The sequence below is a fragment of the Corvus kubaryi genome, unplaced genomic scaffold, assembly GCF_017639235.1.
Source record: "Corvus kubaryi isolate FWS band 111438036 unplaced genomic scaffold, C.kubaryi_AGA036_p1.0 37383, whole genome shotgun sequence".
Lineage (NCBI taxonomy): Eukaryota > Metazoa > Chordata > Aves > Passeriformes > Corvidae > Corvus > Corvus kubaryi.
In genome coordinates this window covers 2511200-2538060 of record NW_024581125.1, presented here as the reverse complement: position 1 = coordinate 2538060, position 26861 = coordinate 2511200, and the positions used below count along the sequence as shown (strand labels likewise).

At 44.4% G+C, this 26861-nt stretch overlaps 2 protein-coding genes and 1 long non-coding RNA gene across 8 annotated transcripts in view; 2 read left to right on the top strand and 1 right to left on the bottom strand.

Annotated features, from left to right (window-relative positions):
- SPAG16 (sperm associated antigen 16) overlaps positions 1 to 9779 on the top strand; it is a 359065-nt gene extending 349286 nt beyond the window's left edge. For both annotated transcript variants that reach the window (XM_042035377.1, XM_042035375.1), the window contains one exon: positions 9443 to 9779. In XM_042035377.1, the coding sequence (XP_041891311.1) occupies positions 9443 to 9624 (182 nt within the window). In that variant the 3' untranslated portion in view covers positions 9625 to 9779. The remainder of the gene's footprint in view (positions 1 to 9442) is intronic.
- Positions 8788 to 10792, bottom strand: LOC121668011. The gene is made up of 2 exons (XR_006017219.1): positions 10708 to 10792; positions 8788 to 9953 (listed from the first exon to the last, which is right to left on the bottom strand). It is a non-coding gene; the product is annotated as an uncharacterized LOC121668011 (long non-coding RNA).
- The window catches only part of VWC2L (von Willebrand factor C domain containing 2 like), a 47981-nt gene continuing 31683 nt past the window's right edge, over positions 10564 to 26861 (top strand). For 2 of the 5 annotated variants that reach the window (XM_042035383.1, XM_042035382.1), the window contains exons 1-2: positions 10565 to 11024; positions 13121 to 13587. In XM_042035383.1, the coding sequence (XP_041891317.1) occupies positions 13177 to 13587 (411 nt within the window). In that variant the 5' untranslated portion in view covers positions 10565 to 11024; positions 13121 to 13176. Of the gene's footprint in view, positions 11025 to 11107; positions 11237 to 13120; positions 13588 to 26861 lie in introns of all 5 variants that reach the window. The other 3 variants (XM_042035380.1, XM_042035381.1, XM_042035379.1) reach the window with 3 other exon arrangements.

Here is a 26861-nt window from a genome sequence, read left to right as displayed (position 1 = left end):
GGGTCAAGAGATTTGTATTAAAAAAAGAAAGTGCTAATTACAGTCCATTCCAATAAGCTTAGAAATATAGCAGAGACAAGTCCATTATCTCAGAGTTAATAGGGTTACAAAATGTTGATGATGCATACAGTCTGCTTTGCTATCAAATGCTACTGAAATTATGGATTGTTGCCACAGCATGAGAGTTGCACCAAATGATTAAGACTTGGGTTTAATAGAGGTCATTGCCTATGTAAGTCTGGCTTTCGATGGTATTTAAGCCCCTGGATGGATACAGGTGTCTAGGTTCATTTGCAGATGCTCAGGTTTACACGTCTCCCAGCAGTGCAAGTTAGGGAATTTTCTTTAAAAATGTCTTTGAGGTGCCTGCTTGGAAGTCCTGCATGGGATTGAGTGTCACCCTGCTTGAGCTGTCTGAGAAGGAGCTGTGGAGGTCCTTCTGTAGTCAGCACGCAGAGCCAGCCACCTGCTGTCCCAGAGAGGCGGGGAGCTCCTGGGAAAAGGGAGTTTTTCCTCCCTGGTAACTGCAGGAGGAGCCTGGATGAACTGAATCCACTGTGGGATGGCAAGGTCAGATGAAATGAATCCCACTCCGTGTCAAAAAGCGATTACACATCTGGTCATTCCCTTAGAGTTAATGGAAAGGATGATGCATATGCTGTCCAAGGGAAAAATAAATCAGTGTTCACATCCCAGTCTCATCTTCTGTAACACAAGCATATCCATCTTACCACTTGAGAAAGGGAGGAGGATCAGGGAGGCTTTAACTGAATGACTGCAGGCATCTCAAAGTGGGGAAAGGAGAAGAAGCAGAGCATTAATACAAAGGTTATCTTCTATTCTCTGAATGTTTTTAAACCAGTGTTTCCATTAGTCAGAGCTATGTTCCTGCACACCTGAAATTTTTCATCTCTATACACCACTCACCTTCACTGAATTCTTAAAAGTGAGATATAGCAATGCCTTAAACACATACAGCTGCAGCCAAGTAAGAAATTCAGAGCAAAGCATGTTTTTGCACCCAAATCTGTATTCAGGGACCTTACTTGTAGCAGAAGCTAGAATAATTTTCAATTTGTGGTGACAGAAATTTGCTGTGACTTAATTTTTCTCATTTTCTCATCAGTAAGTATTGTCTTAATGAAAGTTTTTATTTAATGTAAGTGTGACTCTTCAAACACCGAGAAAACAGCTAATGTGTCCTGGAGATAGTGTTACTTGCAGTACAGTACTTGGCATGCTGCTTCAAATATGTAAGTTTAACAGAAGAGGAAAGCTTGTTCTTCAGAACAAGATCTGAATGTGAACTGTAACCATGCTCTGGAGCATTTGCCATCACATAAAAAGTCTTTCAGAAAGTTCCTTTGCAAGCAGAGGTTCAGCTTGGCAACTCCTGCAGATAATTTTATGGTGATTTATTCCTTTTTGAAGAGCATCAGATGATACTGATCTTTCCTCTTTTCCTCTGTTGCTTTCTTAAAATGTGACATTTTTGTCATGTTGTTGCCCTGGGCAGCACAAGCACAACTGCAGCAGCTCCAGTACTGATGTCACCTTCTCGGGAGTTTCTCAGCCAACCTGTTACTGCCCTGCCGGGGCTCCTGGCAGCTCCCTGTGGATGCAGTGTCACTCAACACCTCCCCTTCAGTGGTGATTTAAAAACCAAATGCTGCCTTTCGGAATTTTTGATTTCAGAACAGCTTGGTGGGCCCGAGGTCCCGCACTCGGTAGCAATCCAAGGATTTTTGCCAGGATGGCTTGGTTCTTCCTCATCCATTTTTTACCTCAAGGTAGATTCCCTTGGAAACACAGACCTACACATGTGCCCACATACAGGTATTCTAGGTAACACTGAGAGCTAGACAAGTGCCTTCCTATTATATGCATAAAAATACTCTTCTTTGACAGACATTTTCATTTCAAAACTCCAGTCCTAGACAGAAGGTATTTTCCTTTTATTCTCAATACCTTATTTTTAATATATTCAACATGCCTCATTAACACATCCAGAAAGGTTTTAACATCTTGAAGACTCTGCTTCAAAAGTTTCTGCTTTAATACTTTTTGCTTTGTTTTGAAACTACTTTAAAAATCCAAAATGCTACCAAAAAGGCCAACTAAAATGTAATATAAACAAGCTCAAGTCCAGCTGAAAGGGAGCTTTACAGTAATGGTCTGAGTCTAGAAATCCTTATAAAAAGGATTAAAGTTCTTTTATATAAAGGATTTTCTTCTATCAGATAAATGCTTTCTTTGCTCAGAGTAACTTTCTGGTGATTTCTTGCTTGAAAAAGGATTTGTCGAGTTCTGAGATCTGTTTAAGCTCTGGGAATAATGTCCCTTCATCTAGGTCACAGTTCCACAGAGCAGGAAGTTAAGAGAAGTCCTCTTTTTCCATCGGCCAGACATTACTCCACGCCTCTACTCTTTGGAGGGAAGTGCATCAGGCCACATCCCTCTCCACACTCATTTATCAGCCAGGCCAAATGTCTACATGCTGATTTTTAAAGATGTGAATTGAATTTCTGCTAACACACTGCTTGGGTAATTTGAGGTTTTTCTGTGTTCCAGGGGAATCGCTTTCCACCTTTGTAAATGTCTATTGCATAATTTGTCTCAGAAGCTTCTCTGCACTGACTTTCCTGTTACTACCTTTTTACGATCCTTGGATCTAGGACACCTGCACTATATGGCCGTACTCAGCCTGAAAAGCTGCCTTCCTGTTTAGGAGGCCTGACTGTTGCTGTCCTGCTGAAAGCCAAACAGAAGTGAGTTGGCTGATTCTAAGATCTTGTGCTGTAAGTCCTTGTTGCAGTAGTGACTCTTTGTGATGCCCTGATCCTGCCTCATTTGAGCACATGATTGCACTGAGTTGAATGACTTCACATGCACAAGGTGAGTCACGAGCTTAAGTGCACTCTGAGATGAGCTAATTTTCCCTAATATACTTTGCCAAATCTATGTCTATTTAAATACTTCTGAGAAAGGGGAAAGAAAAAAGTCACTAGAGAGAATGACAAAAGGATTTTATTTTGGTAGCAGTCTATTAAACACCTGTATCAGCAGATTCTTGGACGTCTTCTCTCTTTCCCAGCTTGCCTTTTGGCCTCCATTACTGAGAATATTTAGTGAATTGCTGCAAGTGAATTACAAACTGCTCAAGATTATTCTTCTATGCCCTCTCTCTTGAAAGATCTAGAGTGTGAAGACAAAGGGAGGAGGGGCGCCACCATTATTTCCACGAGAATATTTAGGAGGTTTTACTCACATTTGACAACAGAGGACTTAAAATAATGTCTAAAAAGTGCATTCCTAAGCAAAACGTAGTGTACAAGAAATAGTTGTTATATTTGTTGAAAGCTGTTTATAGAACAAAAACAACTATCCGCCATCTATCATATGTTGAAATCAGTTGCCTGGTAAATAACGTTCTGCTTAGTGTGACAGTAATGAAGAATTTTATCTACAGCCACTGCAATCATAGTTTGCAGCCCTTGTAAATATTCCATCTACTTTTATGTAGCCAAGCACATTAACTAAGTGTTAGCCAGACTACTAAACGGAGGGACTGGGTATTTCTGCCTTTCATACCTCACCTGAGAGGTGCCCAGTTCATAGGAGACTTCAGGCTGAGGGATCCTCATGATGATGCAAATGGTTGCAGCTCCAGTAATGACAAAAGACCTTAATTCAGAGGGAATGTAATCCATTAGGGCTGTGCAATTTATAACATTATCATGAAGAGACATTCTTTTGAAAAGGGAACAGGAAAAAAAACATGTTTGATGCAATGTGTTACGTAAGGAATTGGCAGCCTTTGGTAAGTAAGGCTCAAAAAAAACCACTTCTCTTAAAATATATTCCACTGACTAACAATCATGTACCAAAATTAAGGTAAATTACATTCTGACAATTCTTGAACAGAGTTTAAAAGTTCTGAGTAACGACATTGGTTGAACCATTAATGTAAGTCCTTAAAATACAAGTAGTTTCTTGATACCTTCCACTTTGGGTCATCTCTCTTTGGAAAAAAACCCACACAACAAAACCAGATGCTGCTCTACATGCATAGGAGAAATCAATGGATGGGATCAATATTCCCTCCACAGGTAATAAATGCTGAGAAGCATTTCTGTCTATCCAAATTGATCCTAGAGAATTCTTTAAATTGGTTCTGATGTGTATAAAAACCATTTCCCTATTGATCAAAGCTTTTCTTGCTTGCTTTCTTTGATATGTTACTTCATCTCTGCTATCAGGAATGGTCTCATGCAGTTAAGATAAACAGAATTTCTTCAAGCCACGCAAGGTTTTTTTTAATTTAAACCCAGAAGTAGCTGGGTTTGTCTTTGAAGGTGGATGCTTTGCTTACAGTTAGGCAGTGCAATTAATTTTTAAATTGGGGAAGCGATCACATTGGAATTATTTGCAAGGAAGTCTAAAGTAACTGCTGTACTGTTAGTAGAAGCAACTGCCCAAATCCTGCTCCTCAACTACTCTGTTGTCTGTGAGAGGAGGAGCTGCTGGAGCAGTGAAGAGAGGTTTTGATCTGTCACTGTCCTTGTTCTGCTGGAGAAGAAGATTTGGCCTGAGTTGCTGAGTCTATGGAAAATATTACTGGAAGCGAGCAAACAGTGCCAGTTATCAGGAAGAATGTCTCAGCCTGATGTGCCTGGGGAGCTGTGGAGTTTGTGACTTTGGTTGCAACACTATTTTATTAGCACTGAAGAAGCTGCTAGACTACTCCAGAAACATGAAGTACTGGCAGGCTAAACCAGAACTTTTCAGAGTATTTTGATAATGGAATGTTACAGAATTAGTAAATTAGTTTGCCCAAAGAAAAGTTAAATGCTTTAATGGGCATATAAAAGGGCTCACCAGTGAGGAGTGGTGGTGGTTTGCTCCAAAGATGTCACAGTTTCCAGCTTTCTGGACATGTAAAACAGTCTGTAGCATGGTCCTGGCAAGGTTTCACTCAAAATTCATTGTACAAAGACAGTAATCGTGGCTGTGATTTCTGTTAGGCTCTTATGAAATATAAATTGTCAAGCTGTCTTTTGGCAAGTACAGGTTTTGTTCCTTTTACCCCAAGTAATTTGGAGCCATCAACCCAGCAAATTAATCTTGTCTAGTTCTGTCTTTTGAAGAAATGCAGTAACAAATTAGATTGCTTCAACACGCCTGCACTATTTTAAATTTATCCACCAGTTCAAATTAGGAGATGGATTTCATACTGTATCCACAGGAGGGGCTTTGGTTCCTTAGGATTTACACAGTGGCGTAGGTACGCAAAGTTCCTTGCAGATGAGAAGAAGCAGGATGCTTACTTATATCCAACACAACTGACCCTCAGTGAATGCAATAACTTTGCTTTTAAGTTCACATGTTTAGGTCAGTGCAGACACTCCAGTAAATTTGGTGAGTTCTTTGCTAGATTCCTGCTTTTGGCACTTTGTGGCTATGGCCCTTATCAAGCCCATAACTTTATGTACATTCTGGAAAATTTACAAGAACAGATTTTCAAACAAGATAATTCATTTTCTCCAGAGTGGGCTACGTGTCCTAAAAGTAAAAAAAAAAAATAAATAAATAAATAAAATAAAATTAAAAAAAAATTAAAATACTACTATCTCTGAGGTACTAAATGATTTTAGGGTTCAGTTCTGGTCTCAAAAAAAATGTAGAGATACAGTTTTAGTAGCATGAATAGTTCTTCTAGAAGGGCATGGATGATTTTTATTGTTCTAAGTACAAACGTGTTTCCAACCCAAACAACTGCACTGCATTTGTCATTAATCAATGCCAAAATCCAAGAGCATTGCCAGTCCGGAGACAAGAACAGAGCTTTTTTTTGTAGGACACTGGGACTGGAAACCTGCAGCAGTACTTAATTCCAGTGCTGGGGAAAAAAAAGGAGCTGAAAGTGCAGTGATTCCTCAGAGCAAATTCAGTCTGGTCCAAGAAGGTGACTGTCCAGAGATTCCAGATTCTGGCTGCCCTGCAGCTCCTGGCTGAAATGGGATTCAGATGAGCATTTTCATGGAAACCCTGTGTTTCACCATCCCCTGGGGGGTAGTTTGGAGTCTGGCTTGGCTCCACATTTCTCTGTGGGTCCCAAAGGAAGGACGGAAGCCTGAGGTTTACATATGGAGTAAGCAGCATCAGCCAAGTACATTTTAGTGCACAAATAGTTTTTTCTCAGCTAAATTGTCATCCCTCATAAGGATTCTTTGCACAGAAGTTGTTTGTACCTTTAATTGGCTTTGCTACCTTTCTTTACCTTTTCCAACTCATTGCATCCTATTTGAAGCAAGTGGCCAGATGGTCAGAGCTTATGTTATTCTAAGGACATAATAGGGGTACATCAGAAAAATTAGTACTTGTGTTCTAGCAATGGGCAACAGCAACTCAACTGTGATTAGTACAAAGGCTGCTACTGTAGGGTCTCTTTGTGGTGGCAATGTGCTTTGTCATCACTCTTTGTCTGCCAGGTTGAGGAAGAAGGCTGAGCTCAGGATTGGCATGAGGCCAGCCAGAGCAAAGCTTCCCTTTAGCTCCCCGTGTTGCCAAGTGCACCAACATATCCAGAGTAGGTTCTGGGAGCCTTGTGAGCTGGAGATCTAGAGGCTGGGAGATCTAGAGGTCAAGGTCTTGGAGACTTTGCATCTTCTAAGCAGAATCTGTTCATTCCAATGCGAATCAGCCTAACTGCTGGGTTCAGTCAGTTTGCATAGACCAGCCCCACCTGACAGATGGGTCAAAGGTATGACGAACAACCTATCTTCAAGCTTTTATCTTCTTCCAGTGTTACATCAAAGTGCCTTTGTTAGTGACAAGTAAGTATCCTTCATTAAAATACAGCTTTGCATCACAATTATGTAGTAGTTTTTGTTTGCTTTCCTAATTGGAGAACATTTTGAAAGAGCAATAAAACACAATTTGTTCCCTCTTCCCAAAATGAAACATCTCCTTTTGGAAGGAAGGAGGGAGTAAATTTACATTATAATGAGCAAATTGTTATGAGCCCGTAGATCAGTGCTGACATAAAGGGTGACAGAAATGAGATGTTGTCATTTTGTGCATTCCCCCTCACATGCATCTGCCTGTGCATCCTGCTGCTCCTGAGCCAGGAAGTGGCTGTACTCATGGTCAGCGATAGTAACACATCCTAACTCAGGGAAAAATTCCTCTGAAATGAATCATTCTTCACCAGGGCTGCCTAGAGCACCTCCATCCTTTCCCCAGTGAGCGCTAGCAATGAAGGCAGTGCAGTTTACTGCTGCACCTCCTAGTTGGTTGTTTTTTATTGACCCTCTCTATCTTCCTGTTGGCTTTGTCATTTCCCAGGACTGTTGGAATACTGGCATGGACTGACAGGATGAGTGCTCTGGTTTTGCTTCAAGCATGTGACTTACCTAGCAAAGCATTTAGAAAAATGCACGGTTGGGGTCTGCCCCTGCCCTGCTCAACCCAGAGAGTGAATGAGCTGAAACTTTGTCTCAGTTGTCACTCTGTCCTGCCCTTACTTTCTGGAAGTGGACTGCAGCTGTCCAAACCTTTTCTCCTGCCTGTCCCTCTCTGTAACAACTGGGTTCATTAGTGGTTTTGAGAAGCTGGAAGTGACATTAGCCCCCTGCCCAGCTGTTGTGGTATCAGGGCTGCTGGGGAAATGGCATTTGTTTGGCTCCTGGAGAAGTCATCCAGCGATTGCCTGGAGAGTCTCGCTGCAAGTGCAATCCATATGCAATGCTTCTGTCAGCAAAGACTTGCTGGAGGGGAGTTTATAATAAATATTCACATCTGCTGCTTTGGACACTCTAATCCATCCTACAGATCTTTGCTGTGTCAGGCTTTGTTCTAGATGAAGAAGCCGGGTAGTTATAAAGGTTTGCAAATAGGGCATATTTATCATGGTTAGCTCTACTTCCTAGTTGCCTTCTTACACAAATATCCATGACCACACGAAGCATAAGTTGTGGTTAAATATTTTTGGTGCATTTGTAAGCTGTTTTAGACTACGTGTTTCTTTTGATAAATGGAGAAATGAAGCCATCAGATCTTCATGAGCAGAACAGAGAACATCATTGTTATGACCTAGTTTGAACGGAGGGACAGTATATTCCCTGGATAAACTGTGCATCACATAGGCACATCCAGGGCTCTAAATTGTTAAAACAGATAAATTCCTCCATGCTCACGTGTGTTGGGCAGTATGTTCCCACTGGCTATTTGGTGAATAACCTGAGTTATTAAAAATAGCAAAATATCTCCTGTTTTTCATCATCCTCCCAAAAAATGATGACCTTGGTGCCAGGTTGACTTTGTCAGTGTCAATATTAATTATTCTTCTTCTGGTGATGTCTTTGCTTTCAGAGAGAAAATCTCAATACATAAGAAGAGCTGTAATCATTTGAAGGGTATATTGAACTTGCTCCAAATAGAAAAAGGTGTTTGACCAAGATCACGACTGACAGTACAGTGATCCCGTTGTTGTTAGGGCCACATCAGCTTTGAAATGAATGTATTGATTTTTTGTTTTGTTTTGGTTTTTGTTTTTTGTATGTGAAACTCATGATTATTATAGTTAATTTCTAAAGGACAATCTTTATCTGGAGGCTGGGTAAGTAAGAGGCATTTCAAACATGCTATTCACCAGCTATTACCTCTGCTTTTATTTAAGCAGGAATAATAATAAACTTATAAACACATCCTGCTTCCTTAGGAGTGTTGAAAACTGAGTCCATTTGATTTGCAAAAAAGCACATGGAAACTGAGAACTCCTTAGAATCTTTTTTAGGTTTTCCTTTATTTTTTCTACTCTTAAACCCTGTTCTATACGAAGGATTTGATTATCGTCATTTTTTCCCATAAGGATATAAGGATATAAGGGGTCTGCAACTTCTTTGTGAGGAGGAGAGACAGACACTGATGTCTGCTCTGTGGGGACCAGTGACAGGACCTGAGGGAATGGCCTGGAGCTGTGTCAGGGGAGGTTTAGGTTGGACATTAGGAAAAGGTTCTTCCTCCAGAGGGTGGTTGGGCACTGGCACAGGCTCCCCAGGGAATGGTCACAGCACCAAACCTGACAAGAAGTCAAGAAGCATTTGGACAACATTCTTCAGCACACGGTGTGACCCTTGGGGTGTTCTGTGCAGGGCCAGGAGTTGGACTCGATGATACTTGTGGATCCTTCCAACTCAGCAGATTCTGTGATTCTATCAAAATAGCCAGGCTCCTTGTGAGGAGAACATGAGGTCTGCAGACTGGCTTAATCGCTCCAAAATCCAATCTCATTGTGACTGATCTGTCCAACTTTCTGTTAATTTATCTCAGGAAACAGGAGTACACACACGTGTGGCTTTAAAGCCACCATCTCAAAACTTCCAGCTCTGCTCTCTTGTGTAGCCTTTGCCAACCTCAATGCCTTTGCTCTGTGTTTCAGGTGGCCTGGTGGCTCTGGCCAGCAGCGAGGCCTCCGTCAAGGTGCTGTGCCTGGCCGTGGGCCAGCTCTCCGTCCTGCAGGGTCCCAGGGTCGAGGTGCGCTGCGTGCGCTTCCATGGCCAGGATCACCTGCTCTCCGCAGGCACCGATGGCAGGGTTTGCCTCTGGACCCGAGCACAGTGACACACGTGGCCTTCATCGCCTTCCACAAGAGCGGTTCGACAACAGCAATGCCGGCTTATAGGTTCATAGCTCGTGTTTGCACTGTTCGGGGAATATTTGCCCAAACGGAGCATTATTTAGCATTTTGTCCAAATAAACCCCTCAATTTCCCCTTCTTTCTGTTGTCACCGTGTTTTCCCCAACACCAAGAATCTCTCTTTTGGTGGTTTCTGGAGAAACAGCTTTACAATGACGCCTAATGCCAGCGCAGCCGAATTGCAGGGAGATTGATTTTTAATGTAGCGCAGCACGAGCCACAGGAGCCGGGGCGCCCCTTCCCCGGCGGAGCCCTGTAGGAAGATGAGGCGAAGTTTCCACAGTGCGACCATGGGGAATGTTTTCCCGGACACCACCAGGGCAGCGGCGATGAGCCGGAGCTGGAGAGCGCGGAGGGGCTGAGGGAAGCGCCAACCCGCGGATCCGAGGGGAACCGGGCTGAGAGGAGCTCCAACCCGTGGATCCGAGGGGAGCCCCAGCCGGTGGATCTGAGGGGGGAGCGGGGCCGAGAGGAGCTGGGCTGAGGGGAGCCCCAGCCGGTGGATCTGAGGGGAAGCGGGCTGAGGGAAGCCGCGCTGACGGGAGCTCCAGCCAGTGCATCTGACGGGAGCCGGTGGATCTGAGGGGCAGCTCTGAGGAGAGCCGTCGCCCCAACCAGCGGCAGGCGGAGCAGCGGCCGGGGCGGGGGCGCCCCGCCCTGCATTATTTTTTGGGTTTTTCCCCCGGCTCTTCTTTTTTTTTTTTTTTTCCCCCCCCCCCCCAAAAAAAAAAAGAAATTAATCCTAATAAGAGCAGGCAGGGAGCGCCGAGCTGCGCGGCGCGGGCATGGCCGACGCCCGGGCCGGGGAGTCCCCGGAGGGGCGCGGGGGCTGCCCGCCCGCCGGGCGCGGGGCTCCTCCGCCCGCCCTCCCCCGCCTGCCTCCCGCCTAACCCGCGATCGCTCCCCCCCCTTCCCCCGCCGAGGCGAAGCTGGAGCCGCAGGAGATCCGCTGGGCACAGGGAGGGGACAGGGATGGGTTGTTTTCTCTCCCCCGCCCGCCCCGAGACCTGAGGAGATGAAGCCCAAGTTCGCCGCGATGACTCTGCTGCTGGCACCGGGGTTTCTGCGCGGCATCGCAGTCTCCGGACCGCCTGAATCCTGCTCCCTCTGAATCCTCGGCGCCGGGTTAAAGCTCAGTTCTCATGTTGTGGTTGCTGGGCTGCCGCGCTCCCCTGTTTTGCGATGGGAGGTGGAGGAAAAGGGATTGTCCGTGAGTCAACACCGAAAACGTGATTAGGAGGAACTGCTTTCACTGATCTGTTTCTGACCTTTCAGTCCATGTTGGCCTGTGACCCGTCTCAGCTTTCACATCCAGCCTGATCAGGTAGGTGTGAATTATTCACTTGGGGTGAGGGAAGGCGGATGGAAACGTTTCAGAGACTTACCTACGCTCCTGGCCTCCCTCAGGTTGAGAAATTATGAGAAAGTTGAAGATATAAACTAATTCTGAGCCAAGCAGCATTTGTTTACTTGTTGAAATGTGTCCGTGCAAGACGTCTGCAGTCTGTCTGATTTCCAGGATCGAGCCGAGTGCCTGTGAGTTGCTGTGGGACATCTCAGCTGCTGTAGCAAAATCTAGTGCTCTTATTTATGATCTGGGGAGAACTTTTATATACATATATATACACACGCGTTTGTTTCGAGAGCTGCTTCATCAAACTCCAACAGATTCTCAAAATTATTTCACATTTCCTCAGATATGAATTACTTTGTTTGCTGCTTTTTTTTTTTTACCCTAAATGCCCACAAATCTGCAGTGTTGCAACCTACCTGTAGCGTTAGGTGGGGAGATTCTCTGCTCTGTAGATATGTAAAGCAGCCGTATCTGCATGAATCGCTGGATTTCCAAACAGCATGTTACAGTAGATACTGCTGATAGGAGTAACAAGAGGGTGCATAGTCCTTGTGATGGAAACACAGCTAGTACTTCAATTAAGAAGATATCTTTTCGAATTTGATAAAGCTTGTGTAATATCCGGTGTCTCCCTCTGTTGTGGCTTCGGAAAAACTGCTTTGTCAACAGGATCCCTTAGCTGCTTCTCTGGGATTAAAGCTTTCTCCTCCTGCTGCTGCTTTTTTGCTTCAATTAAGGGAGAATTAATTGCTGAACATCTGCAGTCCACCAAAAATGCCAATATATAAAAAATGTCTCCCCGAGGGGTGCGGGGGAGTGCATGTTTGCCTGCGTGTGTAGGTTAATGCGTGTTTGTGTAGACTCCGTGTGCCTGTGTGTGCATGCTCTGGGAATGGAGGAAAAGAAGGGATGGCACACACACCCCAACAGTCCTTTTTTCTTTGATTTGTACCAGGATCTACCTCCGTAGTTCTGCAGTCCATGTAATGCTGATATTTCATCTCATTTAAAAGTTTCCTGTAATACTTTGCCCAGGTTTTTTAAGAGAGGTCAGAAACCAGTTTGCTGCCAGGGTTGCACTGGCTGTTGGCTGGTGTGTGGGCAGGTTGGTGGCAGTGATGTGGCACCGTGGGCAGCCAGAAGTGCTCCCAAGACACCAGCACGGAGCCTTCGCCTGGCGCCGACTCTCCCGGGGGTCACCCAAAGCCCCTTTCCCTCCCGGGCTCCACCACTTCAGCACAGCTCACCGAAGGTCAGGCCGTGCTGCATCGCTCCCAAAGTTTTAGAAAGGCTCCAGCTTAATCAGGCAGGCACATTGCAGCGGCTCCATGCATTATGCAGGCATTTAACATCCTGTGCTCCACGTTTTTTGCTGGCAATTACTGAAATGCTGAATAATGGAGAAGGTGAATTGCATCTTTGTTTCTGTCGGAATTAAATGTACCTGCTGCAGGCTGGGCTGTGTTGGTAGCCCCGGAAGTCCATCTTCAGAAATGCTGTAAATTAGATTCTGTAGTATTCCACCTCTTGCAGCCCAGGTTTAACTCAGCACCATCTTTCAGATCAGACACAGTTCTGACAGCAGATTATGTTTAACTCTTTTTTCAGCTCAGGTTTCCCACCTCGGTTTAATGAAGTGGGCTGTGCTCCATACGTAGCACTAAGGAACAGTGGCCACCACAGGAGGTTTAGACCGTTCTTAAACTTGGCTTCAAAACCCTCCGAGCTGCCTATCACCATGCGATTTCAGGCAGCTGGTTTAATTTCTGGTACATCCAAAAACACAACTGCAAAAATGAGGAAAGTAGAAATTAGATGATTCTGTGAGCCACCATTCCTTCAGAGATATTTTGTGGTCATATGCGTCCAGGCATGTGTGTCTAATTTAGGTATTTCACATGCTTTGTTCTCTTTAGCAATAGTTAAGAAGAGGTTTAATTCAAGTGAAACAGTGATAGCTGTCTGTGCCGTTTGAAAACTCATATTTATTTTCGGTGCTGATTGAAACAATTACCTTTACAAGTCAATATTTGAATTCATTCTCACTTAAAACTGTTTGTTTTCAGACCACAACACTGGTCTCCCTATGGAAGCAACTATTTGTATCTGGCATTAAGGTCCCATGGAGAAGCTGAGGAGGGGGATGGCTCTTCATATCCATGAAGCCTGGATACTTCTGTTTGTGCTCCCTGGTTTGGTCACTCCAGCTGCCATCAATCATGAAGACTACCCTGCTGATGAAGGGGACCAGACCTCCAGTAATGACAATCTGATCTTTGATGATTACCGGGGGAAGGGCTGTGTGGATGACAGTGGCTTTGTGTACAAACTGGGAGAACGCTTTTTCCCAGGACATTCCAACTGTCCCTGTGTCTGTACTGAGGATGGACCTGTTTGCGATCAACCAGAATGCCCTAAAATCCACCCAAAGTGCACAAAAGTGGAACACAATGGATGCTGTCCAGAATGCAAAGAAGTGAAAAACTTTTGTGAATATCATGGGAAAAATTACAAAATCTTGGAGGAATTTAAGGTATGGAACCCTTTCTTCAGTATTTCATATTAGTATGCTTTAGGAATTGTATTTTTGTTGGGAGCTCTCAAAGGCACTCAGTATTTGCTTACTGCCATTGATGAATGCTGACGTTGAAGTCATTTTTAGCTGTGATGCAGATCTGGCTCATGTAAAAGCTGTCACCTCCCCCTTATGTGCACTCCCTGAGGGCCAGTGGTCAGTCAAAAGCCCCTGTGGGAATTGCCAGTCCTCTCCATCTGCCTCCTTTGCTCATAGCATGGATCACGCTGGACTACCCAAGGGTGTGTAAACCAGTACTGAGTGCTTTTTAAGAACCCCTTTTGCAATTTGGTTAACAAAATATTGATGGCACAGTGCTGAGACTTGTTACTCATAACTGTATGAGCATGCAAATAAGTAGATGGTAAACTCTATTTAATTTTTTCATTTCAACTGTGATAAGGCTGTCTAGAATGGAGAAGATGAACTCCTAGGCAGATGAGCATCTCGGGCAATGAGAAGCGTGGGGTTTCATTGTAATGGTTGGGTTCATGTAAGGAATGTCATAAAGAAATCCTGAAATATATCTTAAAAACAAGATGGTATTTTCCAAAACCATTACACAACCTGCAGTTCTCATTCTAATGAGTTTGATCCCGTGCTTTCAATTCTGCTAAGAAAAACAGCATTTCACAATGAAGAACAGGGGCTGGAAAAGCTGTAGGTACACAAGTTTGTTCTTCAGCTCACGTGGCTTTAAGAGTTGAACCTCCATAATTGACAACAGCCTATAACTGTTCATGGCTGTGTGCCTGATCTTATTATACACTTGGCCAGTTTACTGTCTTTCCTGCAATGAAAATAATTTCATATAGGTCTGTGCACTTCACCAGTTCTTGGTAACATAGGTGGCAATTCCCTGTTTCACAGAAATTGTCGTTTTCAGGGAAGGTAGCAGCTAGTAGTTCCTTTCTTCTATCATGTGTGGTGTATGTTTATCTTTTTCTGTCCATCTGAAACTGCAGCCACTGAGTCTGGACAAGACAGTTTAATGTCACAAAAAAGGTAAAGCAAATGTATGAGGAAAATCTCCCTGGGGGCCACCCTGATCAACCTGCTTTGCTTCTCTGAGGGATGTGAAGATGCTGATCTTGTGAACTGCTCAGATAACAGTTTCTTCTTGTCCTGAGAAGGCCTAGCCCAAGTTCATCCCATGATCACATTTCAGTGGTCCCATTTTGACTGCTGTGTTGTCAGGTGGTGAGATATCCCACCTAGGTGGTCATGTTTTTATGTGAGAGGTACAAGGACGTGTTATTAGGAAGCAGAAATTTGTAAGGACTCTTTGAAGAGATTTCAGTGTCATTAAAGTCTCTTGGATGTGAATCAAGGGGAAAAGTAGTAATCACTTTTCCTGAAAGAAATAATTTCATCCTGATAACAGCTTAAACTCTAGGGAAACAGAATACAAGGGGGGAATGCTATTGGAGAGGTTAGGAGCCATCTGGTTCATTGCTTGCTGTATTCAAATACTTGGGGTATTGTGTGGAAAGCAAAGTTCCAGTACCCTCTGAGAAGCACAAAGTAGGTGGTGTCACACCACTCTCACACACAGTAACCTTCTGTCCAGAACAGATCCTTCACACTTAATTTAGCTGACAGTCAAACTTTTGACCTAGACCTGTGTTTTGCTGAGAGCTCAATATGTTGTGGAATAGGGCAGAAACCAATGTTTGGAAATCTCTGTGTTTACGTAGAATAAACAGTGAATTGCTTTTTTCCTCAAAGTACTGTTGGAGAGTCAGACAATGGAAGAACATTCCCAGGGGTGTTTGGTGGGAAAAAAAGAAGCACCTGTGAACTATAACTTTATAAATTCTATAGGAAAGACAGAACTTCAAGATTGAGGAAGCTGCTGCTCTGAAGTCTTGACTTTATGAGGCACCCAAGCATTTTGTTGTTTATTTCAACAGAATATTTTACCTGCTATCCCTGGAGATGAAATCCTGAGCAGTTCATAGGTTTTACAGGGTCTGAGTTCTTCCCTTTCCTCATCCCGTTGAATTTATAAGGTCTGCAAACTTTCTGACATCCATTGTACACACACTGAAGTCAAAGACGAGAGGCTGTTCTGACTCAAACCCGGGCTGCTTTCAGTGGAAACAGAGGCACTGTTTTATGTGGTCTCAGAACCCTTTCACCCACTTGATTTACTTTTGCTGGTATGTAGATTCCAAATCGTCATCTATAGAAGTGCTTGTCACTGCTGAGTTTCAGCTGAAATTAGCCTCTATTTAAAAATCTTCTGCAAGTGTGTGTCTGTGTGTGTGTGCCAGGAATGACTCATCTTGTAGAAATTTCAGCTGCCTGATCTTTCACAAATTGGGATTAATTTTTTTCTCTTGGATTTTTTTTCTCTAGGATATCAAAATCTATGAGAGGCTTCCAGTTGGGTGAATTTACCTGTATTGTTTCTAGATTTTTTCTTAGGTTTGGGGTGAGAAATCCAGATGTGATTTAATCTTTTTTTCTTACCACTGGCAGTAACTGTGATGCTCTCAGGGTAAAGGAGTAATTACAAAGGACCATTTCTTGAATATTTAGCTTTCTTCTAGTGAACAGATTTTGTACCTCTGATTTTTTGAGTCATAACAGTCGTAAGCACAAAATACAAACATGACAACAAGCCATGTAGCTTAGACAGCTGTCCAAATATTTATACTTGTGCCCTCAATCATTAACATGTACAGCTGAAATGCTGAAGTTCAGTTGTAAATCTAAACCCATTAAGAGTTTTTCTTGTATCCTTTTGTAAAATTTTGTGTCCCTGACAGATGGCTTAGTAACCCATGTAGCATCTTCATAGGTCTGTTATGGGTCCTGGGAGATGTTGGTGGGTTTGGGGCCACAGCTGCCCATACAGAGCCTGCTTCACCCCCTGGTTTCAGTGGGACTTTTCCCCAGCTTTGGCTGAGGCTGTGGTCCCACCTGGAAACCGCTGCAGGAGAGGCCAGCACAGTCTCTCTAATGTTAATCATGGTGTGATTCAAATGTATCTAAAATACAGATTGATACCCTGTGGTCAGGATTTTGATACCTGTGGAGCAGGAGAGAGGGTAGGTCTGGTGGGTTTTACTGGGATCCCTCTCTCCCTTCCCCATCCTGTTTTCTGCTTTTCTCTTTGTTGGACTCTAATGTGATCGCTCAGGTCCCCACTGGCCCCTCTCAGGGCAGGGGTGGAGGCAGCTGTGGTAGCTGCAGGGGAGGTGTGAAGGATGTTGGAAGTCTTAGGCTGTTTTCCCCAGAGGGATTTGGCAGGGACTCCCGAGGTCACTTGGCAGCTGTTTTTTCTCCTGCACATCATCCTTGCTTTGATTTCAGTCCTGGAGGGTAAGGTCTGAGTTCCGAGTGCTCTGCACTCACCTGTAGGAGCAGAGATCTTTCGGGAGGTTGTTAACCCTCCCCTTTCTTCTCAGAGAGACAAAACAAGCAAATAGAGATTGGTCTTGGTTATTTTAAGTACACATGGTTGTGTCTTAAATGAATGTTCCCAGCCAGCAGCTGATGTAAAGTTAAGGAGACAGTGTTCCACCAGTGTGACGGATGTTCATTGGCAGCTGATGGAGAAATCCTGCAAATGTCACTGAGGCAAGATTAAGTCCCTAAGTGCTGATTAGTTTTTGCTCTCTTGCACGACTTGCTGAGAAAAGCACACACCTTTGAGAAGTGGAATTATGGAGTGGTTACGGTGTATTTGTGAGGAGCCACTGGAAGAGGATTGGGCTGTCAGTTTGGAAAGTCCATAATCAGCTCTGAAACTTCCTAGGTCTCTTATCGCCCAACAGAGGCACATCCAGAATAACCTTCTGCAGACCTCTGGGTATGTAGCAAAATGCCATTGCTGGGAGATAAATGGTCAGCTCACAAGAGATTGTCAAGCTGACATCTTGAAATATTGTTTCCATGTTAGACTGACAGGCAGGGACTGCTCCCTGTCCCTGCAGGAGGGTGAGCACGGTGCCATCCTCCTCCAAGGCAGTGGCAGAAATTTCCTAAGCACAGATACTAAAATACCTGTGTTGGCCTGGCAGAACAGTGGGTGAGTTATCCTTTGGGTGGGAACACAAGAGGTTTTGGCCTTCCTGATGATGTTCCAGTGAGAAGAGCAGCTTCACCCTGCAGTTGTGAACTTGGACTTGGGAAACACTCTGGACATCTTTTGGGTGCTTTTCAGTGGCTGTCCTCCTTTCTGCCAAGCACAGAGCTGCAATTTAATCCAGCCATTGGCTCTGCCAGTGCTTGTCCTCTGCTGCTGACTTTATTTGCCTGCCCTTCCCAATGACTTTTCCAATTTCTTGTCCTCTCCCCTTCCACCTTTGCTCCTCCCAAACCTATCCTCACTGAAAAAGCCCCTAGATGATGCCCAAATATTTGTCCTTTGCATCAGCACAAGTGTGGAGAGATGGGAAAACAGCCCTTGCTCTTGCCCTTGCCTTTTCCTCCACACTGGGAAAAAAAAAAAAAAAAACAACAAAAAAGCAGGAAGGGTGAAATTTTTGCTTGTAGGGCAAAATCTCTGCTGACTTGAAAAAAGCCAGGATTTTGTTGCTAAAGTTCTGCTTTATTTTTCTTTCCCCTGTTCCCTGCCACTATATCTTAAGTTCATTGCTTTGTTTTGTCCACAAATCACCTGTAATCCTTCAGTGATGGTTTTTGTATCTTGCTGACTTTATGTCTTCTCGAGCAGTGCTCTGCACAGTGGGGACACAGCTCTAGCAGGGTTCTTCAGGGTGTAATCAGAAGCCAAAATATATGAGGGACTGTATAAGCACAGCATTACCATACACTAATTCTCAGCTCATTATGGAAACCTTTACTTCAGAGTAGTGGTACCTCCTTCTCCTTTGTTAATGCTCTTTAAAATGTTTTATTAATGCAATTATCTGGATATAACTGAACAAAGCAAGGCCTCTCATCAAAAGGCACATGCAGGCAGGTATGCAGCTGCTATCCCAGCAGCTCTCAGCCCCTGAATCGCAGTGTGTCCATCCTGATGCTGGAGAAAAGGAGGCAGTGAAAGCAAAAAGTGATTCCCCACCCCCAGAACTGTGCCAGAAATAGAAACTAAGTGGTATAAACAACAGCCTGGCTCAGACCACCAGGTACCCAGCCTAGGAGTGCAAGCTTATCAAATATGAATGGAGCACTTGAGATGTTCCAGAGTGTTACTGATGGGGTGGTGCTCTTAGGTGAGAAACAAGAGTGTGGCAGCCCTGGGTGGAGAGGGCCAGCACGTGGCCTCCGTTTTAATATTGGCATTTTTCTCTCCTAGATGTGTGCAGCAGCATTTTTTTCTACTATGACTCAAACAAGTGGGGCTTTTTCTTTTTTTTTTTTTTCCCTTCTTCTTCTTGTGTGTTCTGCAATTTCACATATGGCTAGAAAATCGTAATACAAAAGAAATTCAATAACGTGCCTGTGCTTTAATAAAAGGAGGCATGAACAATGCCAGTTCTGAAGATAGCATACAGCCATTGAAATCAGACAGGGGAAACAGAACATCAGTCAGATGGAAAAGTATGATTTATTATCTTCCTCCTGGCAAAATTACAGTGACAATGTCTATGCAAAGGAATCTAAAATTACTGACTTACTGTATTTCTGTCATAATTGGTAGCAAGAAAACATACTAAAATAGATAGGTCTGTCACATATTGATCTATAGTGAAACCTGTTTTTAAAATTATGCTATGTACTTAGCTACTGATTTTGTAACATATATATCACATTATGCAAATATGTCATTACAGTAGGTGAAAGAAGATGGGCTTTATTCAGAATTCGGCTAAAAAAATCCATGGAATTTTCTTCCCTGGATCACAGCAATACATGGGATGCCCCAAAAGCTCAGAGCTCAGTGGCACTGAAATGGGTGAGACCCAAAACTTGAGCATCCCCACAATTCAGAATCAGCAGGAACTGAGCACAAGCCCCCTGTTTTAGTCACGGTGCAGAATCCCAGTGCAGAATTCAGCCTGTACGTGCAATCCCAAAGGATTGGTATTTTTCCAGTAAATATGACACAGGAATTAATGTGTGCCCAGCATTTGTACTGCCAGAGCTGTGGCTGGGCTTTGAGTTATTCACTCCAGGAAACAGCCCATCAGCTCTGCTTGCTTCTAGAGTAGAGGCTGGCCAGGGAGCTACCAAAGGAGAGGGGATATCTGTGCACAGCCAGAGGAGAAGCTCTGACACTTCCCCTGCCCTCCCTCCATTGCTGCTGGAGCCTAACTGTTAAGAAAATAGGATATGTAGGACATGCAGGTGTTACCAAAGCCTTCCAAGAGTGGTAGAATCAAGTCTGAGGCTTTATTATTGTGCCAGATAATGCTCAGGGTGGCCAAGGAGAGAACTGCTCATCCCTTGGCTCTCCCAAACTGTTCATCTCTGTCACTCAGGGTGTTTCTGTGGGGCTGGTGAGCAGGTGATCCTCAGGTCATCATCTTAGGAAGAAGGATGTCATCTTTAGAAACATTCACAGCTCATTGGTGAGAAGGTTTTAGGAAACTATTTCCTACCAGAGCGTGGGGAAGTGCAGGTATGTGTTGTTGCCACTGGAATGTGCTCTATGCAGAATTGTATTCATTAGAAATAATGCTCAATCAGCCAATTATTCTAGTTACTGTTTTAAAAACTGTAATTAGATAAGTTATGTAGTGACAATGCTCAGTCTACTTGCAAAATAAGGATACATGAGACTTCTTTACTCTGTTCTGTGGTAATTTCAGAGGTAATTCTTTGGGAATTACAGTAAAATCAGTATGGTTGGAGAAGCAATAGGGTTTGAAACAGGTCCTGAAAGCAGGGAATCTTTCAGTCTGCTAACTGTGGTCATCCCAGTCAGCAAAACCTTTCTGACTGAGGGTTAGCCCAGTGTGCTCCCTGTGTAAGCAGACTCCAGTGTATTCTTTCATCACAGATAACCCATTCAAACCTATTTTCAGTTCACATCCTTCCCAGCTTGTGCTCATAACCAAATGATGACATCCCCTGAGAGACAGAAACCTTCCAGACCTTGCTGGCTCCTCTCCTGAGGGTTTAAGCATTGCCATGAAGCACTGGATGCAAGGGGCAGACAGGATGATCTGGAAAATGCCTTCTCCTTGGTGCCAGCTTGTAAAGAGCTGCAGGTTCTCTGCTGCCTTGAACTGCTGCATCTCTGTGGATCCCAAGTGATGCACTGGGATGTTACACTGGTGTGAAGTTTAGTACCAGTGACATACTTCTCTGTGGAGTTTGCATGCTGCTGAGCTGAGGCAAGCATTCAGGAGGAAGCTGCTCCTCCAAGGGGAAGGAGGCAGCGTGTTGGGATGCCAAGGGGATGCAGGAGCTCCTGCTGCAGTACCAGGGAGCAGCTTCCCTTAGGGCACGAGAGGTGCAACACCACAGGCAAGGCCAAAGCTGAGGGTGATGGAGCACTGCAGTCTGCGGTGTGGGGCAGGAGGAGCTCCCATGTGCCCTTGGCTGCTGCTCCAGCCAGGAGTCACCCACCAGTCCATCACCCTGCTGATTTCCAGCTGCCTGAGTGTGTGGGGACATGGAGCTTGTCTTGGAGCAAAGCACAGTGGCTCAAGGTTTGTGTTCAGCTAGGCTGAATAACTATCACCTGGGTATCTTGTGAGTAAAACAGTCCCTCACCGTTATAAATCTGTAGCCCGGCCAGTATTGTGGCTATCTGACAAGCCAGGTGGGAAACTGAGGAGAAGGAATGGGACCAAGGTCCAAATCTCCCCAGTGATGACTGATTGTATTATACCTACCTCCATAATAGAAATTCAGTGTTTTATCAGTACCCGGAGCTGATCTCGCCACCTTCTCCTGTCTCTCATTGTGGACAAAGGAGGAAAAAGCAGACTCAGGTATAGGGAAAACACATGTAAAAGGGATCACCTTTCTGACCAGGTCCTCGGTTCCTTTCTCCCTGCTCCTGGAGGCTTTCTGCTAGATACAGCTCCTTCATAGCAAAAGCCAACCAGGAGGGAGTGGAGAGCAGAAAGCTGCCAGCTGGGCTCACTTTCCCTGCTGACATTAAAAGGAGCTTAACAAATATGAAGCACACAAAGACATTTTGTCTGTGTCTGAACAGGGCTGCGCTTCGCACATTGGAGCCACAGTCCCCTCTGTCATATCCGTAACCTTTCAGAAGGAGTCCCCTTCCCTGGGCACTGGGCATGTCTGAACTAAAAACTATTGTAATCTAGTCGTAAAAATTATCACCAAAGTAATAGAGAGCTCCAGTCCCCTCAGCCCCAGGGTAGGTGAGGTGCAACTATTGTAAGGAATGAGACCTATATCAAAGCAAAGAGAGAGTTCTTATGGAAGAAGTGCAAAGTCATGTTTTTACAGAGAGCTTTGCTACTGCTCTTGGGAGAGAAAAGCAACCACGAGACTGCAGATACACGGCTCTGGTGGAAAAGGGGCCAGCCCTTGGCTCAAGGTTGTCTCTCTCATCAGCTAATGGAGGAGTTACTCTTCAGATCCAGACATGGTTCCAGGAGCCTTTTCAACTCATCAAATTGTGTGGCACAGATCAAATCTATGAGTAAAAAGCTCCTAAAGCCGTCACAATCCTGACTCATCAGACGTGGGCCCAGGATACCCAGGATGAGGCACATCTTTTGTGCCCCTTGTCTGCCTTACTGATCTGTAGAGCGCCCCAGGAATGTTTACAAAAGAATGGCAAGGATAATGTTGTTTCTGGTTATGGACAGGCATGGCCTGGGAATGAAGGGAGGAGAGGAATACACGACCTGGGGCGATTAGAGCATCCCTGTGCCTTTCCATCTCCAGAATCCAAGCCTGGTCACCAGCATATGGAAAAACTTTTATGTTAGTAATATTTGTGTGTGTGTTGAGGGCTCCTTTAAAAACAGGATCTCAGCATCTGATTCTTCTGCTTCTTGAAAGCCAGGTCCTTGGTTTAGCCAATCTGCAGTGTGGTGCAAACATTTTTCAATTTTTGGATGGCAAAGTTCATTTGTATTGCTAGTGCTCCATATAAGTAGGATACCGCTCCAATTTTTTCACTGCAGATAAATTATCTAATGACTTAGTCATTTTTTCCTGTTGCAAAGTCATTTGCAACCTGATGGTGTTTTCAGTGAGTGTGCTTGTCTACGATTACTTAACAGATTGTTTATTTGAGCAACTTTCCACCTATGGAAAATCTAAGTGGTTATGGTTTCTGTACTATAATTGATATTGTATCTCCACTAGCTGGCTGGATGATTTTTATTTTATTAAGTAAGTGACAGAAATGAGAGAAAGTTTTGCCCTTTGCAAGTTTTTGTATTGGCACATACAGAAGAGCCATTTACCAAATTTTTAACACAAATTAGATGGTTATTTATGTGCTGCTAATAGTGAAAGCCAAGTGAGCAGCCCAAAAGAGAAGTGGGCAGGTTTCAGTCTCATCTTCAGGTGGGACTTGTTCACCAGCTCCTTCTCCACAAGTTTGGCACCTGCAAAATTTCTCAGCTGAAAGCTCTCTGAATTTTCCTGCAATCTTCTGCTAATCTGCCTGAGATCACAGGCAATTTCAATAACAATGAAAATGATTCTAATTTCTCCTCCAGGAGTATCTCTGATGAATGCTATCCCAGTTCCTTTTTTATTCCTCTCCCCTGGTTTATGACTTCCCACCTCAGCCGTAATGCCAAGCCGTTTTTGCCTCCAAATTTATTCATCAGGTCCTTTCAAACTTTCTTTCCTTTCTTGCTTCCTGCCAATACATTCCCCACCTGAAACTGTAGCTACAGAGATAATTTCCATCAGAATTGCCATTGTCCTTAGTATCATTAAAAGTTACAGCTCCTCTTAAGATGTAAGTGCCCAATTTGACAGACGTCACTCTGCATCGCTCTGCTTTTCCTGCTGTTTTGTCTGCATTGAGCAGGATGCCATCAGTCCAGCCTGTCTGAGGGGATTATCTCTGCAAGTCTCTTGGAAACTAGAAGAGGGAGAGATTGACAGCAGCGATGGTTTTCAGTTTTCCTTTCCTTGGAGCCCAGCACTTGCAGGGGATGGGACACATCCAGACGTGTAGGCAGGAGGTGTGTGTGGATACAGCTCGTGGATCTGAATCTATGGCAGGGTGTGCAGAAGTGCCAGGTGAGATCCATTGCATCCCAAACCACTGTGGCATCAGCAGAAATGCAGAGGCTGGCACCTCGTTTTTAAGGGGTTGGCACTTCTTTTTCTAATGTGTTCTCGAAGGGGGAGAAAGCATTTCAACTCCATATTCAGTAAAACTGCCATGAGAAGCATTTTTTTCCCTTTGCAGTATCACCTAGAAGAGGCACATCCTTACCATGTCCTTTTTGGTGTTTGAAGGAGCTGGGAGCTGACATGCCTGATTTTGGTTTGCAGTGGTACCAAAAGTCCCGGCATCTCCTCTGCCTTTGCTCTGATGTGATGGCTCCTTGGGTTTCCCCAGGGCTCAGAATTCTAACAAGCCCACTGGCTTAATTTTGTGCTTATACCCCTCTTCAAGTGCCAGTCAACCAAGCAGATTTCTCCAGTCATTCTGACCATGTTGTAAATTCACCTGTGACTCTGAAAAGGCCCCAAAACCAGGTATACTCAATTCAGTGGAAATACTTGGATTGTCTTCCACTGACTTGGACAGCCCCTGCAAGATGATCAGTAGGTGCATTGCAACATGATTAGATGGTTGTAAACCCTTACATGTAGCTTTTCTACTTCGTTCCCCAAAAGAAAAGTCCAGGGTTCCTGATACAATAGTTGTGAAGTCTGTATTGCTCTCTACCTGTCTGGTAGAGCTGTGTGTGACTGGTGAAGGGCTGTTGTGTGTCAGGCAGCACGAGAACATGGTCCTTACATACCACTTCATGGGACCTTGTCAATGAGATGAAGCCTTCCAGGATGGGATTATGGGACATGCTTGTACAAAAACCCTTTTCAGGCTTATCTGTAGGAAGGAGGGGGAAGAGAGCAGCACAACAAATCCTGATAACTGGATCTCAGGCTTTGAGCAGCCTGGCTCCGGCAAAGATGTAAACCTTCTTCCATGAGGCTGAAAACCCAGGTACAAAGAAAATGCCACAAGATTCAAGGCCTTTTCTTGGAAAAGTGAGGAGAGGTCCAAAGTGTTAGGAAATGGCTGTGCTAAACATGCCTGGAGGAGCTGGCATCTAAATTCATGGAGTGGAAAGTCTCCAGGAGTAACAGGTCTCTGTACAGTCAGTTTTATTCATGCAAGATCCACTGGCTCTTGAAATACTCAGGTGCCAAATAGCACTTTAGTCTTGGAAGGCTGCTTGGAAAATGAGCAGCATTTTCACAGCTCCTGGAGGGGTATGAGCCTCAAACCCCAAATATGAGTGAAGCCAGCTGGAAGAATCCCAACTGATCACAGGGAACTGCAGCCTTGAAACTTGGTCTGAGACATTTCCTGAGCTGCGTGACATGAAAACTAGTTAGCCTTGTCAGTGTGGCAGCAGAACAGAAAAGTGAGGAAAACTGGTTCTTATTGATTGACAGAACAAACAGGTGAAGAAAAAGTGTCAGTCAGATGTCATCTTCAGGGTTTTTAGTTTGTCTTAGGTAAATCCCTCCCTTTCCCCCTCTCCAGAGCTGTTTGTGTAGAAGCAGCTCAGAGTGACGGACAAGCAGACATACAGACAGAGAAATCCTGATTGCAGGCAGGCAGGAGGAGGGCTGCAAAAGGATGTTTTATAGATACAGATATACTTCCTCCATTCTCTCAGGGAGAATATTCACCACTCTGTGATGAGCGTTTGCAGGGCAATGTACATGTTACAGGAAAGCCTTTCACATGTTCAGGGCAGCAGAGAGGTGGCTTAGGTGCTGTAGTTGTGGGCAAGGCATGAGCTAAGGGAGAAATATGAAGATGAGGTTCAGTAAGTACTTGCAACAAGAGAATTCCTATGACTAAATGAGATGACTGAGGTGCTTCTTGCAGAAGCTTCTTGCAAGATCTTGCCAAAAATCTTGAAGTTTTGTGTGTCAGTTATTAGTGTGATTGTACCAGCTGCCTTGGTCTAAAAACGTTTGATTCAGATCTCTTCTGCTGTAGAAAAGCATAAAAGAGTAGATTTAAACGTTGAGTTCTATATCCAGATTTTAATTTTCTTTTCTCCACCCTTCCCTCAGGTTTGGGGATAATCAGGTTTGTAGGCCATTTCCTCAAGAATTGTTAGGTCAAGTGATCTCTCTGGCTGTCCACCAGTCCTTTTAGAGGACTTGAGGGCCTGCTCACAAAATAGACCTCTCAGAGGTATGAAATTTCTGTGGGTTTCTGGAACCTTGTAGCTGACTAAAGAAGGACCCACTTGGTGCCCAACCCTGTAAGAGAGGAGTAGCTTATCACTGAGAGGAGTAGCTGCATGATGTTAGCAGTCATAGTTCCTATGTGTGCTGGCATTTGCTTCCAAAAAGAGGGTGAAAGCAGTGCGGAGCTGGTGTGTATGGGTGTGAGGGTGAAGATTAGGAGGTAGGGCACCCATATCCTGTTCGGCTTCCCGATTTCCCCTGCCCAGGGTGTACCTTGTTTTTCATTCCATTTCCTTTGCTGCCTTTTTCATGTGTTTGTTTATATCATCTGTCAAGTTTATCATTATGTGCTCACACACATAAAATCTTTATTAGCCATGTGTATTTTCTATTCTCTGTTCTAATTTTCCTTCCTTCTTTCTTTGTTAGCAAACTCTGCTGATGGCAGATGTTTCCCATTTGACAGCACCTGCGACTCAGGTTTTCCAGCCGCACAGCAGAACGAGTGCTAGCTCCCTCCTCTGGCCATCCCGAGCTGTGTGATGGGGCCATCCCACACAGGAGCAGGGGCTCGCAGTCCTCCTTGAGATCAGTAGAACAGAAGAGAACTAGAGATTGGGCTGTGATCTCAGGGGTGGTTATGAATGGGTTGTGCTGCTCCGGTCTCTTTGAACTGACTGGCTGAAGGAGAGGGGCATCAGGGTCAGTGCTGAGACTGAGAAGGTCCTTTGTGCTCTGTGTCCCATTTCAGCTGCTGTTAAAAGCCCTTGAGTGGTGGATAGATGTTGGCCACATCTGCTTCCCACCAGCTTGGCTTGACTTGGCCACTATGCTGACAACAACATCCAAGAACATATTACCCCACTGGCTCTTAGGGTCAGCGCTCTCAGCCCCTTTAGAAGTGGAGATGGGGCAAAAAGAGTTTCAGTGCTTTGCACTGGTTTGGCCAAGTCAAACTGCTCTGCTGACTGATACCT